Source organism: Macaca mulatta, chromosome 7 (assembly GCF_049350105.2).
Source record: "Macaca mulatta isolate MMU2019108-1 chromosome 7, T2T-MMU8v2.0, whole genome shotgun sequence".
In the NCBI taxonomy this organism is placed as follows: domain Eukaryota; kingdom Metazoa; phylum Chordata; class Mammalia; order Primates; family Cercopithecidae; genus Macaca; species Macaca mulatta.
The window spans coordinates 146,827,428-146,840,804 of record NC_133412.1 but is presented as its reverse complement, the minus strand read 5'-3'; the positions used below and the strand labels follow the sequence as shown (position 1 = coordinate 146,840,804).

Genomic DNA, 13,377 nt, shown 5'->3' with positions numbered 1-13,377 from the left:
GTGAGTCACCGCGCCTGGCCCTGGTATTATCAAGTTTTTTAATGCATACATTTCTTGACTCAGTTTTTCACTTATAGAAATACATCCTACTGAAATATTAATATAAATGCCAAAAGATAATGAACTAGATTATACGTATTACTGGAATAGCAGACAAATTGAAAAAATCTATAAGCACCTGTTAACTGAGGAACAGATAGTGAAATATTAAGCTGCCACTAAAACAAAGAAGATTGGGCTATAGACACCAACTTGGGAAGATGTCTATGATACATAATTTAAAAACCATCTAGCAGAACAATACTTTTTTTTTTTTTTTTTTTTTGAGACAGAGTCTCGCTCTGTGGCCCAGGCTGGAGTGCAGTGGCATGATCTCAGTTCACTGCAACCTCTGCCTCCTGGGTTCAAGTGATTTTCATGCCTCAGCCACCCAAGTAGCTGGGATTATGAGTGTGCAAGTCATGTAAACGACTGGCCAAATCTGTATATTTTCTAGTCACCCCCCACTCCTGAGAACTCCCAGTGATTAATGGAGTGCCTTTAAATCTAGGAATACGGTTGGGAAATAATTCTTTAATTCTTGTTAAGGCAGCCAGCACAAAGAAATTGTCAGCAAAATATGAACAGGTTGACTCGAGGTGATACACAAGGTGCTTTAGCATGAGGTACAAAACCTTCTCAAATTTGTTTGCCTTTGAGATGGCTTTATGATAAGAAGATATTTGATCACTTTGAAATCATGCCTGATGCCAAAAAAGCATGTGGTGGTGGATTTTTACGTGACACACTGTGTTCTCATCACAAAGAACAAGCTGTGTACAAAAGCTAAATATGTTTGCTCTCCCCTTTGATCCCACAGATGGATATTAGTCTAATGCATGGGTTCACAAACATGCGTCCTAGAATTACCCAAGTTGCTTACTGTAAATGCAGATTCCTAGGTTTCATCAGTAAATATTCTATTTCTATAAATTTGGGATAGGGCTGATCTCCTGCATAAAGTGCAGATGATCAAGGGATCACACTTAGACAAACACAGGGTGAAGAAATCAGAAAAAAACCCAGTGATTCTGTGGTATACTATAGCCCTGATGAGAGACACTTGTAGCCTAAAAACATGGTTACAAGGCAACATGGTATAATTGCCTCAAATTAGCCACAGAATGCTGCTAAAATACATATATTGAGAAAATAAATTAACAGAAATTACTATAGATTTGATATTTAAAGTCACAGGATATAGGATTACAAAATAAGTAGTCCAGGCGCAGTGGCTCATGCCTGTAGTCCCAGCACTTTGGAAGGCTGAGGTGGGTGGATCACTTGAGGTCAGGAGTTCGAGACCAACTCGGCCAACATGGTGAAACCCCATCTCTACTAAAAATATAAAAAAAAATTAGCCAGGTGTGGTGGCGAGCGCCTGTAGTCCCAGCTACTTGGGAGGCTGAGGCAGGAGAATTGCTTGAACCCAGAAGGCAGAGGTTCCAATGAGCCAAGATCACATCACTGCACTGCAGCCTGGGTGACAAAGAATGTCTCAAAAAAATAAAGGATAATTTGATCCCAATTAGAATTTTTTTTTTTTTTTTTTTAAAGTTAGAAGGCTCTACAAAAATGCTAGCACTGGTTCTCACACAGTGCTGGATTTTGGTTGATGTTAATTCCTTTTCTTTGTGCTGCTTATATTTTCCAGATGTTTTACAACGTGTTTTTATTAACTTTAAACTTTTTTTAAAGGGGTATCTCTTAGGCATGTAGTAAGAAAATACATTTCTGACTTTGTGGATAATTTTACAAGAGAAAGTAGTAGATTTTACAAGAGTCATAGTTTATTATGGTGCTCGCTTCAGCAGCACATGTACTAAACTGGAATGATAGATTAGCATGGCCCCTGCACAAGGATGACATACACATTCATGACGCATTCCGTATTTAAAAAATATATAGTTTATTGTGTTATTTAGCTTCTCCCAAAAGACTAGGAGATGTATATTTTCAAACACATTATAAAAACTGTACTAAAAATATTGTACTGTTTGGCCAGGCGCGGTGGCTCACGCCGGTAATCTCAGCACTTTGGGAGGCCAAGGTGGGCAGATCACGAGGTCAGGAGATCAAGATCATCCTGGCTAACATGGTGAAACCCTGTCTCTACTAAAAATACAAAAAATTTGCTGGGCATGGTGGCACGTGCCTGTAGTCTCAGCTACCTGGGAGGCTGAGGCAGGAGAATTGCTTAAATCCAGGAGTCATAGGTAGGAGTCATAGGTTGCAGAGAGCCGATATCATGCCATTGCACTCCAGCCTGGGCGATAGAGCCAGACTCCATCTCAAAAAAAAAAAAAAAAAAAATTGTACTGTACTGTTCAATAGTTTCTATTAATAATCCCATAAACCAGTCATTTTTCATGTTTGGCCTTGCCAAAGGGAGAATTACACTAAGCAAACAAAAAAAAAATGAAGACCACAGAAAACAAACATATTTTCTTACTTTGTGTGTTTAAGAAAAGAAAGGGAAACCTAACAGTAATACTAGAAGGATGAAAAGAGAACTTACTCGCAATTAGCAAGCATGGACAAGGATGCATCCATCTTCTCTATAGGGGGAATCTGGGCATAAAGTTTTATCTCTTTGGCTTCAGATGGCCTCTGGCCAGTTTTCTCTTCCTATGAGAAAAATACATTTGGAAGAAATAACCCATGATTGTAATGTGGAACCAAAAGAGGCCAGAATTTCCCAAGGCTTTTCCATGTTTATTTCAAAACAATTGCTAGAATTTAGCAAACTGTTTAATAATTCTTTACCATTAGCTCATTGAAAACATTTACCTACTGACCCTGATAATCAGATTTACATGTGGCTGAATCAGATAACTATTAGGTCCCTACCAAATGAAAATGAGAAGAAAATTTTAAAAAACTTTATTTTTGTGGTATTTAAAATTTGAAAAGGACACAAACAAATGCAAAGATATCCCATATTCATGGATCAGAAGAATTAATATAATTAAAATGACCATACTTCCCAATGCAAGCTACAGATTCAATGTAATTCCTATCAAAATACCAATGTCATTTTTCACAGAAATAGAAAAAAGTCCTAAAATTTATATGGAACCAAAAAAGAACACAAATAGCCCAAACAATCCTGAGCAAAAAGAACAAAATTGGATGTTATCAGACTACCTGATTTCAAAATATATTATAAGGTGAACACAACCCAAACAGCACGGTATTGGTATAAAGGCAGATACATAGACCAATAGAATGGAATGGAGAATCCAGAAATAAGTCCATGTATTTACAGCCAACTGATTTTTGACAAAGGCACCAAGAACATACATTGGGAAAAGGATACCCTCTTCAATAAATGGTGCTGGAAAAACTGGATATCCAAATGCAGATGAATGAAACTGGACCCCTTTCTCGCACCATATGCAAAAATCACCATGATGAATTAAAGACTTAAAAGTAAGACTCAAAACTATAAAGCCACTAGAAGAAAATACAGGGAAAACACTTCAGGACATTGGTCTAGGAGAAGATTTTATGGCTAAGTCCTCAAAAGCACAGGCAACAAAAACAAAAATAAACAATGGAACTAAAACTAAAAAGCTTCTGGGCAGGCGTGGTGGTGCACGCCTGTAATCCCAGCACTTCGAGAGGCCAAGATGGGTGGATCACCTGAGGTCAGGAGTTTAAGACCAGCCTGGCCGACATGGTGAAACACCATCTCTACTAAAAACACAAAAAAGTAGCCAGGCGTGGTGGTGTGCGCCTGTAATCCCAGCTACTTGGGAGGCTGAGGCAGGAGAATTGCTTGAACCTGGGAGGCAGAGGTTGCAGTGAGCTGAGATGATGCCACTGCACTCCATCCTGGGCAACAGAGCAAGACTCCATCTCAAAACATAAAAATAAAAATAAAAAGCTTCTGCACAGCAGAGGAAACAATCAACAGAGTGAAGAGAAAACCTGTTGAATGGGAGAAAATATTTGCGAACTATTCATCTGACAAGTGAACTCAACACAATAGTAAAATGACAAACAGGCACAGTGGCTCATGCCTGTAACACCAGCAATTTGGGAGGCCAAAGAAGGAGGATTGCTTGAGCCCAAGAGTTGGAAACCAGCCTGAACAACGTAGCAAGACCTCATTTCTACAAATAATTTAAAAATCAGCCAGATGTGGTGGCACACACCACATCTTGGTGATGTGCCAATACTTTATAGTATCGGGAGGTGGAGGCTGAGGTGGGAGGATCACTTGAGCTCACTGCACTGCAGCCTGGGGGGACAGAGACCCTGTCCCCAGAAAAACAAACTAACTAACCAAACAAAACTAGAAGCTCAGGAGCCATTTCCTTTGCTTTCCTATGTTTTTTATAACCCACTGCAGTGTAAGACACACAAAACTCCTTTCAAAAACTTAAATCACCACATGTCAATAATAGAAAACAGGCTGGGCACAATGGCTCATGCCTATAATCCTAGCACTTTGGGAGGTTGAGCGTGGAGGATCACTTGAGCTCAGGAGTTTGAGACCAGCCTGGGCAATATAGTGAGACCCCATCTTTACTTTAACAACATTAAATTAAAATAAAATATATTTAATAATAATGATAGAAAATATACAATCAGTTGTAAGATCTAATACGCATCCACTCAGTGTTTATTTTTATGTCATATATTTGTAGGTTAGAGGAGGAGAAATTGACACCTAGTAGATCCTCAATAAATGTTGCGGGAATCAATGAAAAAGTGAGATTGATGTCTTTGAATAATCTTAAAATAAAAAATGCATGGGCCAGGCACAGTGGCTCACGCCTGTAATCCCAGCACCATGGGAGGCTGAGGCAAGAGGATCACTTGAGCTCAGGAGTTCAAGACCAGCCTGGGCAACATAATGAGACTCTGTCTCTACAACAACAGCAACAACAACAAATTAGTCAGGGGTGGTAATGCACACCTGTAGTCCCAGCTACTCAGGTGTTTGAGCCTAGGACACTGAGGCTGCAGTGAGCTATGATTGTGACACTGCACTCCAGCCTGGGTGACAGAGCGAGACACTGTCTCAAAAAAAAAAAAAAAGTAAAAAATGTATGGCCACAATGTAATCTAGAAATAGACTCTACCAGCCAAAACAAACAAACAAAAAAAAACACTAGTTATTGTAAGTAAAATAAAGTGTCAAAATCCAATTCAAGGAAAATGAAATCTGGTACTAAGTCTACTCCATATTCTTTTTTTTCTTAAGATTTTTCATTAAATATTTAACTAAACAGAAATAAATTATAAAAATACATTTAAAGTAAATGAGAAATTTATAAGCACTAAAACAAGAATTCAAGTATTTCATTATTTTATCGACTTTTGTCTATTTTCTCCAGACACCAACGCTTCTGAAAGCCTTTTTATTCAAAGCCTAGTTACAAAAGCAAAAGGTACATTATTATGCAAAAAAACTACACTAGATCTTAGTCAAAAGGCCGAGAATCGAAGCAAAAAAACTACTGATAACATAGACAAGTTTATGGGCACAGAAATTCAGGAGCCATCTCTGTACTCTATGGAAATTATGTCTACAATGCTGAATTCTAACTGTTCAAACCATATAGAATGTTATATAATACTGAAAATATAATTTATATATAATGTATGTTTTTTACAATGTAGTTTCTTTTCTACTATTGCTACTTGAGTATTTTTATTCAGTGTTTGTTTTTCAGTTGTCTATGCATGATTTACATTGTCCACATTGATTGTCTCTGTACTAACCTCCACGAGGCTAAAACCACCTTCTAAAGCCTAGATAATTCACAACCCATATGACTCCAGCATATGAAAATGATATGTAGCTTAGTGATGATACAGTTGAAAAAGAAAATGTATTAACACAGAAATTCCAGCAATTTTATAGCAATAGGTAAAATCGGCTTTTCCATATTTAAATCTTCCAGTGGTCAGATTTTTTTAATTGAAATTTTTATTATAATATTTGAAGTTTGTCCAGTTCCCCCAAGGGTAGCATTTTATGACTATAGCATAATGTAACTATAGTATTGCTATTGATACAATCCACTGATTTTATTCTGATTTTCCCAAGTTTGCTTGTGCTCATGTGCATGTATGACTGTGTGTTTGTATGTGTGTATTAAGCTTTTTTTTTTTTTTTTCTTTTGTTTTGAGACAGAGTCTCGCTCTGTCGCCCAGGCTGGAGTGCGGTGGCACGATCTCGGCTCACTGCAAGCTCCGCCTCCCGGGTTCACGCCATTCTCCTGCCTCAGCCTCCGGAGTAGCTGGGACTACAGGCGCCCGCCACCGCGCTCGGCTAATTTTTTTTATTTTTTATTTTTTAGTAGAGACGGGGTTTCACCGTGTTAGCCAGGATGGTCTCGATCTCCTGACCTCGTGATCCGCTCACCTCAGCCTCCCAAAGTGCTGGAATTACAAGCGTGAGCCACCACGCCCGGCTGTATGTGTATATTAAGTTTTACACAATTTTATCATCTGTGTAGGTTCATGCATCCACCACCATAGTCAAGATAGCTGAATAGTTCCAATACCAAAAGGATCCTTTGTATTAAACAGCTGGATTTGAATAACTAACATTTTTTCTTGTACAGTTTCTAAAAGAAGGAAAAACTCATGTACTCACCCATCTCGCTAAGGCTTCTTTGATTGTTGTTGCTTTTGCCTTTTAAAAAAAAGAAAAGAAAAGAAAAGAAAAGAAAAGAAGTTGTATGTATGTATGTATGTATGTATGTATGTACGTATGTATGTATGTATTTTGAAACAGAATCTTGCTCTGTCGCCCAGGCTGGAGTGCCATGGTGTGATCTCCGCTCACTGCAACCTCTGCCTCCTGGGTTCAAGCAATTCTCCTGCCTCAGCCTCCCAAGTAGCTGGGACTACAGGTGCGTGCCACCATGCTTGACTAATTTTTTGTATTTTTAGTAGAGATGGGGTTTCACCATGTTGGCCAGGCTGGTCTCGAGCTCCTGACCTCATGATCCGCCCTCCTCCCTGCCCTCCCCTGCCTCGGCCTCCCAAAGTGCTGGGATTACAAGCGTGAGACACTGCGCCCGGCCCCAAGTTGTCTTTATTGGTGTAATTTGTTGATACACTTTTCAAGCAATAACTATTAGCCTTGGCTTCTACCATTAAAAGGATTTCTCTCTTGGAGATTTTATATGCAAAGAAGATGTTTTAATTTCCTGAAATCAGAATAATTTAAATATCTCTGAGAAAAAAATAAGGAAATCATTATGTAACACCCATACACTTCACTCCCACTTGGTTTACAAAAAATATGTAGCTTTCAATACTTGATATTAAAATACATCTTATTTTACTGATTCTAAGGATCTACATCTTTCTTACATTTTAATATTGAAATTTGGATATATCTTATACTCAGGAACAATTTACAATTGCTGTGGGCAGGTGGCAGTGGTGAAATTTTAGAAAAATATTAACCACTTTATTTCTTATCATATATTCCTTTTTATGTTTGCAAAGGATGAGGATAAAGGATAGGATAAAAATCTGTATGTCTACATACATTTAAAAGAACTCTATCAATAAGTACAAAATAAAAATTTTAAATAATAAAATATTTGTCATAGTTCAGTTCAAACCATTTTTTTCTTAGTAAAACAAAATAATGTTGCACCTTATAATTAATAGCAGCTTAGATTCAATTTAATATATTTAAAACTCTAAAGGTACCCAACGGAAGATATCCTTAATGATTTATTGCTGGTGCTCTTTTTTTTTTTTTTTTGGGACGGAGTCTCGCTCTGTCGCCCAGGCTGGAGTGCAGTGGCCAGATCTCAGCTCACTGCAAGCTCCGCCTCCTGGGTTCACGCCATTCTCCTGCCTCAGCCTCCCGAGTAGCTGGGACTACAGGCGCCCGCCACCTCGCCCGGCTAGTTTTTTGTATTTTTTTTAGTAGAGACGGGGTTTCACCGTGTTAGCCAGGATGGTCTCGATCTCCTGACCTCGTGATCCGCCCGCCTCGGCCTCCCAAAGTGCTGGGATTACAGGCTTGAGCCACCGCGCCCAGCCTGGTGCTCTTTTTTTAAAAAAGAACCCCAAAGAATAACAAAAGAAAAGTTTTTAAATTATGTGAACAAATGTGAACCTGAAAGAATCAATTCTTCAAGACAAATCCTGAGTAGTTAACTGGGCCTAAATTTAAAACAGGGCCTAAGCTAGGCACAGTGTCTCACACCTATAATCCCAGCACTTTGGGAGGCCAAGGTGGGAGGATCACCTGAGGCCAGGAGTTCAATACCAACCTGGGCAACATACAGAGACTCCACCTCTACAAAACAAACAAACAAAAAAAATTAGTCTGGCACGGTGGTGCATGCCTATAGTCCTAGCTACTTGGGAGGCTGAGGTGGGATGATCAATTGAACCCAAGAGTTCAAGGTTACAGTGAGGTATGATGGCACCACCACACTCCAGCCTGGGCAACAGGGCAAGCCTGTCTCTGAAAAAATTAAATTAGATTAAATCAAATTAATTAGAGTCAAGCAGCCATTTGCTTACTAGAGGTCATATGCATATTCTGAGTCCCCCCCAAAAACACACCTCTGTTCAACTTTGGGACTTCCAGAGTTCATATGAACTAACCAATCAGAACTCACCTGAATCAACCAATCAGTTCACTTGCCTCAACCAATCAAGGCCCAGCTGTATCAACGAGCCAGACCTGAATGAGTTTGAATCCTTCATTTGCATAAACAGACCTGATTGAGAAGGTGGGAACTTTGGCTATAAAACTCAAGCCCTCCCTTTATTCTCTGGAACACACCTTCCTTCTAAACCTAAGGCTGCATGTAGCCATATGTAAACTGTTCATTGAAATAAGGTTTCTTCCCTCCCTTTTCCTTTTGAGAGAATTTTTGTTCACAAATATATACCATTATGTCTAGAAAGTAAAGACATAGTAATAAGTAACCCTTGGGTTAAAAAGAAAATGATAAAATAATAAAAGAAAAAAAGCCAAAATCTGGGGAATATAACACTAAGAAGGAAACTTACAGATTCAAATACACTTGTCAGAAAATAAGAGATAGAAAACAAATGAGCTAGGTGTTCACACATTTGGAAAAGTACATCATTACAAACCCAAAGAAGGTAGAAGGAAATACAAAGGAAAAAGTCAATGGAAAACAGAATGTGGGGATAAAATAACTAACAAAACTAAAAGTTGGTTCTTAAATCCCTGGCAAGCCTGATTGAGCAAAAAAGAGAGCAATATAAACTGAAAATATAGAATGAGCCAGGCATGGTGGTTCATGTCTGTAATCCCAGCGCTTTGGGAGGCTAAAGTGGGAGGACTGCTTGAGCCCAGGAGTTCGAGACCAGCCTGGGCAAGGCAGTGAGACTTTGTCTCTACAAAAAATAAACAAAAATTAGGGCGTGGTGGCACTGGGCAAGGTGGCGTATGACTGTGGTGCCAGCTACTCGGGGGGCTGAGGTGGGAAGATCACTTGACCCAGGGAGGGAGGCTTCAGTGAGCCGAGATCACACCACTATACTCTATCCTGGGCAACAGAGCAAGACCCTGTCTCAAAAAATATATATAACCTGGACAACATAGCAAGACCCTGTCTCTACAAAAAAACACAAATATTAGTCAGGCATAGTGGCAGGCACTGGCAGTTCCAGCTACTGGGGGGCTGGGGAACTGGGCAGGGGCTAAGCCAGGAGGATCACTTGAGCCTGGGAGGTCAGGGCTGCATGAGCCTAAATGGTGCCACTGCACTCCAGCCTGGGTGACAAAGCGAGATCTTGTCTCAAAAATGAAACAAACAAAAACCACACACATACACACACATACAGAAAAAGAGACAGAATACAGAGAAATAACTACAGACACCACAGAGACTTTAAAAATAAAATATCATTGCTGGGCACAGTGGCTCATGCTTGTAATCCCAGCACTTTGGGAGGCTGAGGCAGGTAGATCACTTGAGGTCAGGAGTTTGAGACCAGGCTGGCCAACATTGGGAAACCCCATCTCTACAAAAAATACAAAAATTAGCTGGGCATGGTGGTGTGCACCTGTAGTCCCAGCTACTTGGGTGGCTGAGGCAGAAGAAGTGTTTAAACCCAGGAGGTAGAGGTTGCAGTGAGCCGAGACTGTGCCATTGCACTCCAGCCTGAGCGACAGAGCAAGACTCCATCTCCAAAATAAAAAATAAATATCATAAGCAAACATATGGCAATAAAGTTTAAAACCTAGACAAGGTATGCATTTCTATAAAAAACATAAAAGTGTCAAAACTGTCATAAGAATCAAGAAAATTTGAATAGATCAACACTATTTAAAATATTAAAATGATAGATTTACCCTTATCCTCCTCCCCTAATACTGCAAGCCTAGACACTTCTGCAAGTGAGTTCTACTAAGCTTTCAAGGGTATTCCCTGTAACAAGTTGTTTCAGAAACCAGAAAAAGAGGGAAAGCTGCCAACATATAAGACAGTGGTCACATAAGACTGTAATACTGTATTTTTACTGTAACTTTTCTATGTTTGTTTGTTTGTTTGTTTGAGACAGGGTCTTGCTCTGTTGCCCAGGCTGGAGTGCAGTGGTGCAATCTCAGCTCACTGCAACCTCCACCTCCCATGTTCAAGTGATTCTCATGCCTCAGCCTCCTGAGTAGCTGGGATTATAGGCGTACCACGACACCCAGCTAATTTTTGTATTTTTAGAAGAGGCGGAGTTTCACCATGTTGGCCCGGTGGGTCTTGAACTCCTGACCTCAGGTGATCTGCCAGCCTCAGCCTCCCAAAGTTCTGGGATTACAGGCGTGAGCCACTGCACTCTGGAGGCTTTTCTATGTTTAAATACACAAATACATTGTTTCAATGGCCTACAGTATTCAGTACAGTAAGATGCTATAAAAGTTTGTAGCCTAGGAGCAATAGCCTACACCATCTGGTTTTTGTAGGCATATTCTATGAAGTTTGCAAGGCAAAACTGCCAATGATATGTTTCTTAGAATGTATCCCTGTCATCATTAAGTGACTTATAACTGTACTCGTTCTGATTCTCTATTTGAAGATTTTCAACAATCACTATGGCTCATACTTTCATAAATATTTAGGTCTGAGGCTTTCTTCACCTGAATATAAACCCAGGTTCCAGAACTTTCAACTTTCCTTGGCAGTGGCTTTCAGCTAACTGCTTGGGGAACAAAGTAAGGAAAGCAGAGGGGGAAACTACTTTTTAAAGAGTGGTATTTAATCTGTTGAGGGCAGGCATGACTTCCTCATCATTTTCATCTCTTGGGCTCAATTTCTGCCCACTAATATAGCACTGGAATCACAAAAAGAAGACAAGTAATTATGCTGCTTCTTCATAAACATCTCTATCCAGTAGGACATCACATACTTTGCTCAATAGCTCTGTCTGTAATCCTTTTGAAATGACTAGTTAGAACTACCAAGTATGTAAGCAAGAGAGTGAACACTTCAAGTAAGAGTTGAGGAGCATCTCTAGGTAAAACCATTACTTCATAAAGAGCTCTGATTGGATAGACAGCTGGTAGATTTCAAACCTAAGGTAACAGCATTTCTCAGTGTGGTGGGATGCCCCCCAATTTTATAATCACTTGAGGTGTGTTGTCGAAATGCACATTCCTGAAACCCCCAATCATATTAAAAATTCATAATCTGCATTCCAACAAGCCCATACTTATGCATACTGAAATTTGAGAATCAGTGCTCTAATACATCCACCAGAGTGTGTTTTACAGCGTTACCTAATAATTGCACTCGTAGTCATTCAGAAGGCAACCTGGGTACATCACAGGTTACGAATACTGCTGCAATCCCTGTTATACAGAACCCTCTGGTAACCAGTCCCTCCCTGCATCTCGACGGGGGGGTCATTAAAATTACTGATATGTAAAGAGATATCTTCACACTCTCCTTCCCATCACCCTTCCCACTCCAATACGCTCTTTTTGGAGAATTTCCTGCTCTTCGCCCTCCCTTTTCTCCTGTCAGAGTCCCTCCACCTTAACCCAACCTCCCATCCACCCCAGGCCGCCCTCACCCCAGGCCGCCCTCACCCCAGACCACCCCCGGCCAGGGCTTCTCTTTCGCCCGGGGCCCCTGACTCCACAGAGCTAGCGTCAGCTACCGGCTCCCTTCCGCTGTTCAAGGACCCCCAGACCCTCGACACTCCACAGTCACCCTTTTCCACTCCCAATCTTCTCTCAGCTTTGGCTACGCGGCCCGAAAGGTACTCACCATTCCGGCGGTTGCTACTGTCACTGCTCTGGTTGCTAGGGCCCGCGGGGTCAGTGCGCGTGCGCACTTCTCGGCGCTCTCCGCCGAAGCCCCATGCCCGGCAGCGGTCCTTTCTCTCCGCCCTCAGGGTGGTGCGAGCGGGGCATTGTGGGACTGCGTGGCGGCCGCCGGGGTCCTCCCGTCCGGCTGTTGCTGGCTGCCCTTTTGCTGCTCTAGGGCTTAACCGCGCACAGAGTGGTCAGGACCGAAAGCAGTTTCAGCTGATCTGTAGTGACTCGCCCGCCTAAAGTTAAAGACCTTAAAACGTCCCCCTAACAACTGCCCTTTTCATAAAATAATGTTTTTAATTCCTTTCCCCTACCGATGGCCTTTCCCACCCTTTTCCGGAGGAGGGAAAATAAACGGCTTGCCGTAATTTATCCCTCCGTCCCACTGAGAATACCAGAGCCAAACTCCACCGATTTTATATTTCTTTACCCCGGATCCTCCAGGGAGCCAGAGGCAGCTAAAAGCTCTGTTCCACATTTTAAATATCACAAATTGTGGGTTTTAATCACCAAGGTGTCTTTTTTTCCCCCACCTACCAAATGAGCTAAAAATTAACAATAATAATAATTCATAGAGTTGATAGGGGTATGGAGAAGTAGGAACACACAAATACGCTGCTGTTTATAATTGATACAGCCTTTCTGGAAGGCTGTTGGCTGTTCAAAAACTTTTGCACCCTTTGTGGTCCAGCAGTTCCACATCTAGGACTTTATCCTGAGCACAGAGATGTATGTTCAAAGCTTTAATAGCAAAAAAAAAGAAAAAAGAAAAACTCAATTATCAACAAAAGAGAATTGGTGACTGGGACTGGTGGCTCACGCCTGTAATCCCAGCACTTTAGGAGGCTGAGGCGGGAGGATCACTTGATCACTTGAGACCAGCCTGGCCAACATGGTGAAACCCCGTCTCTACTAAAAATACAAAAATTAGCCGGGTGTGGTGGCACGCGCCTGTAGTCCCAGCAATTCCGGAGCCTGAGCCACGAAAATTGCTTGAACCCGAGGGGCGGACGTTGCAGTGAGCCGAGATCGCGCCACTGCACTCCAGTCTGGGC

At 41.1% G+C, this 13,377-nt stretch overlaps 1 protein-coding gene and 1 pseudogene across 3 annotated transcripts in view; one reads left to right on the top strand and one right to left on the bottom strand.

Annotated features, from left to right (window-relative positions):
* DNAL1 (dynein axonemal light chain 1) overlaps positions 1 to 12,349 on the bottom strand; it is a 50,802-nt gene extending 38,453 nt beyond the window's left edge. Inside the window, 3 exon segments of one of the 3 annotated variants that reach the window (NM_001260594.1) lie at positions 2,558 to 2,667; positions 6,656 to 6,694; positions 12,276 to 12,349. In NM_001260594.1, the coding sequence (NP_001247523.1) occupies positions 2,558 to 2,667; positions 6,656 to 6,694; positions 12,276 to 12,278 (152 nt within the window). In that variant the 5' untranslated portion in view covers positions 12,279 to 12,349. 3 annotated transcript variants of the gene reach the window in all.
* LOC114679785 (U6 spliceosomal RNA) lies at positions 1,838 to 1,936 on the top strand (annotated as a pseudogene).
* Positions 12,350 to 13,377: the final 1,028 nt, after the last annotated feature.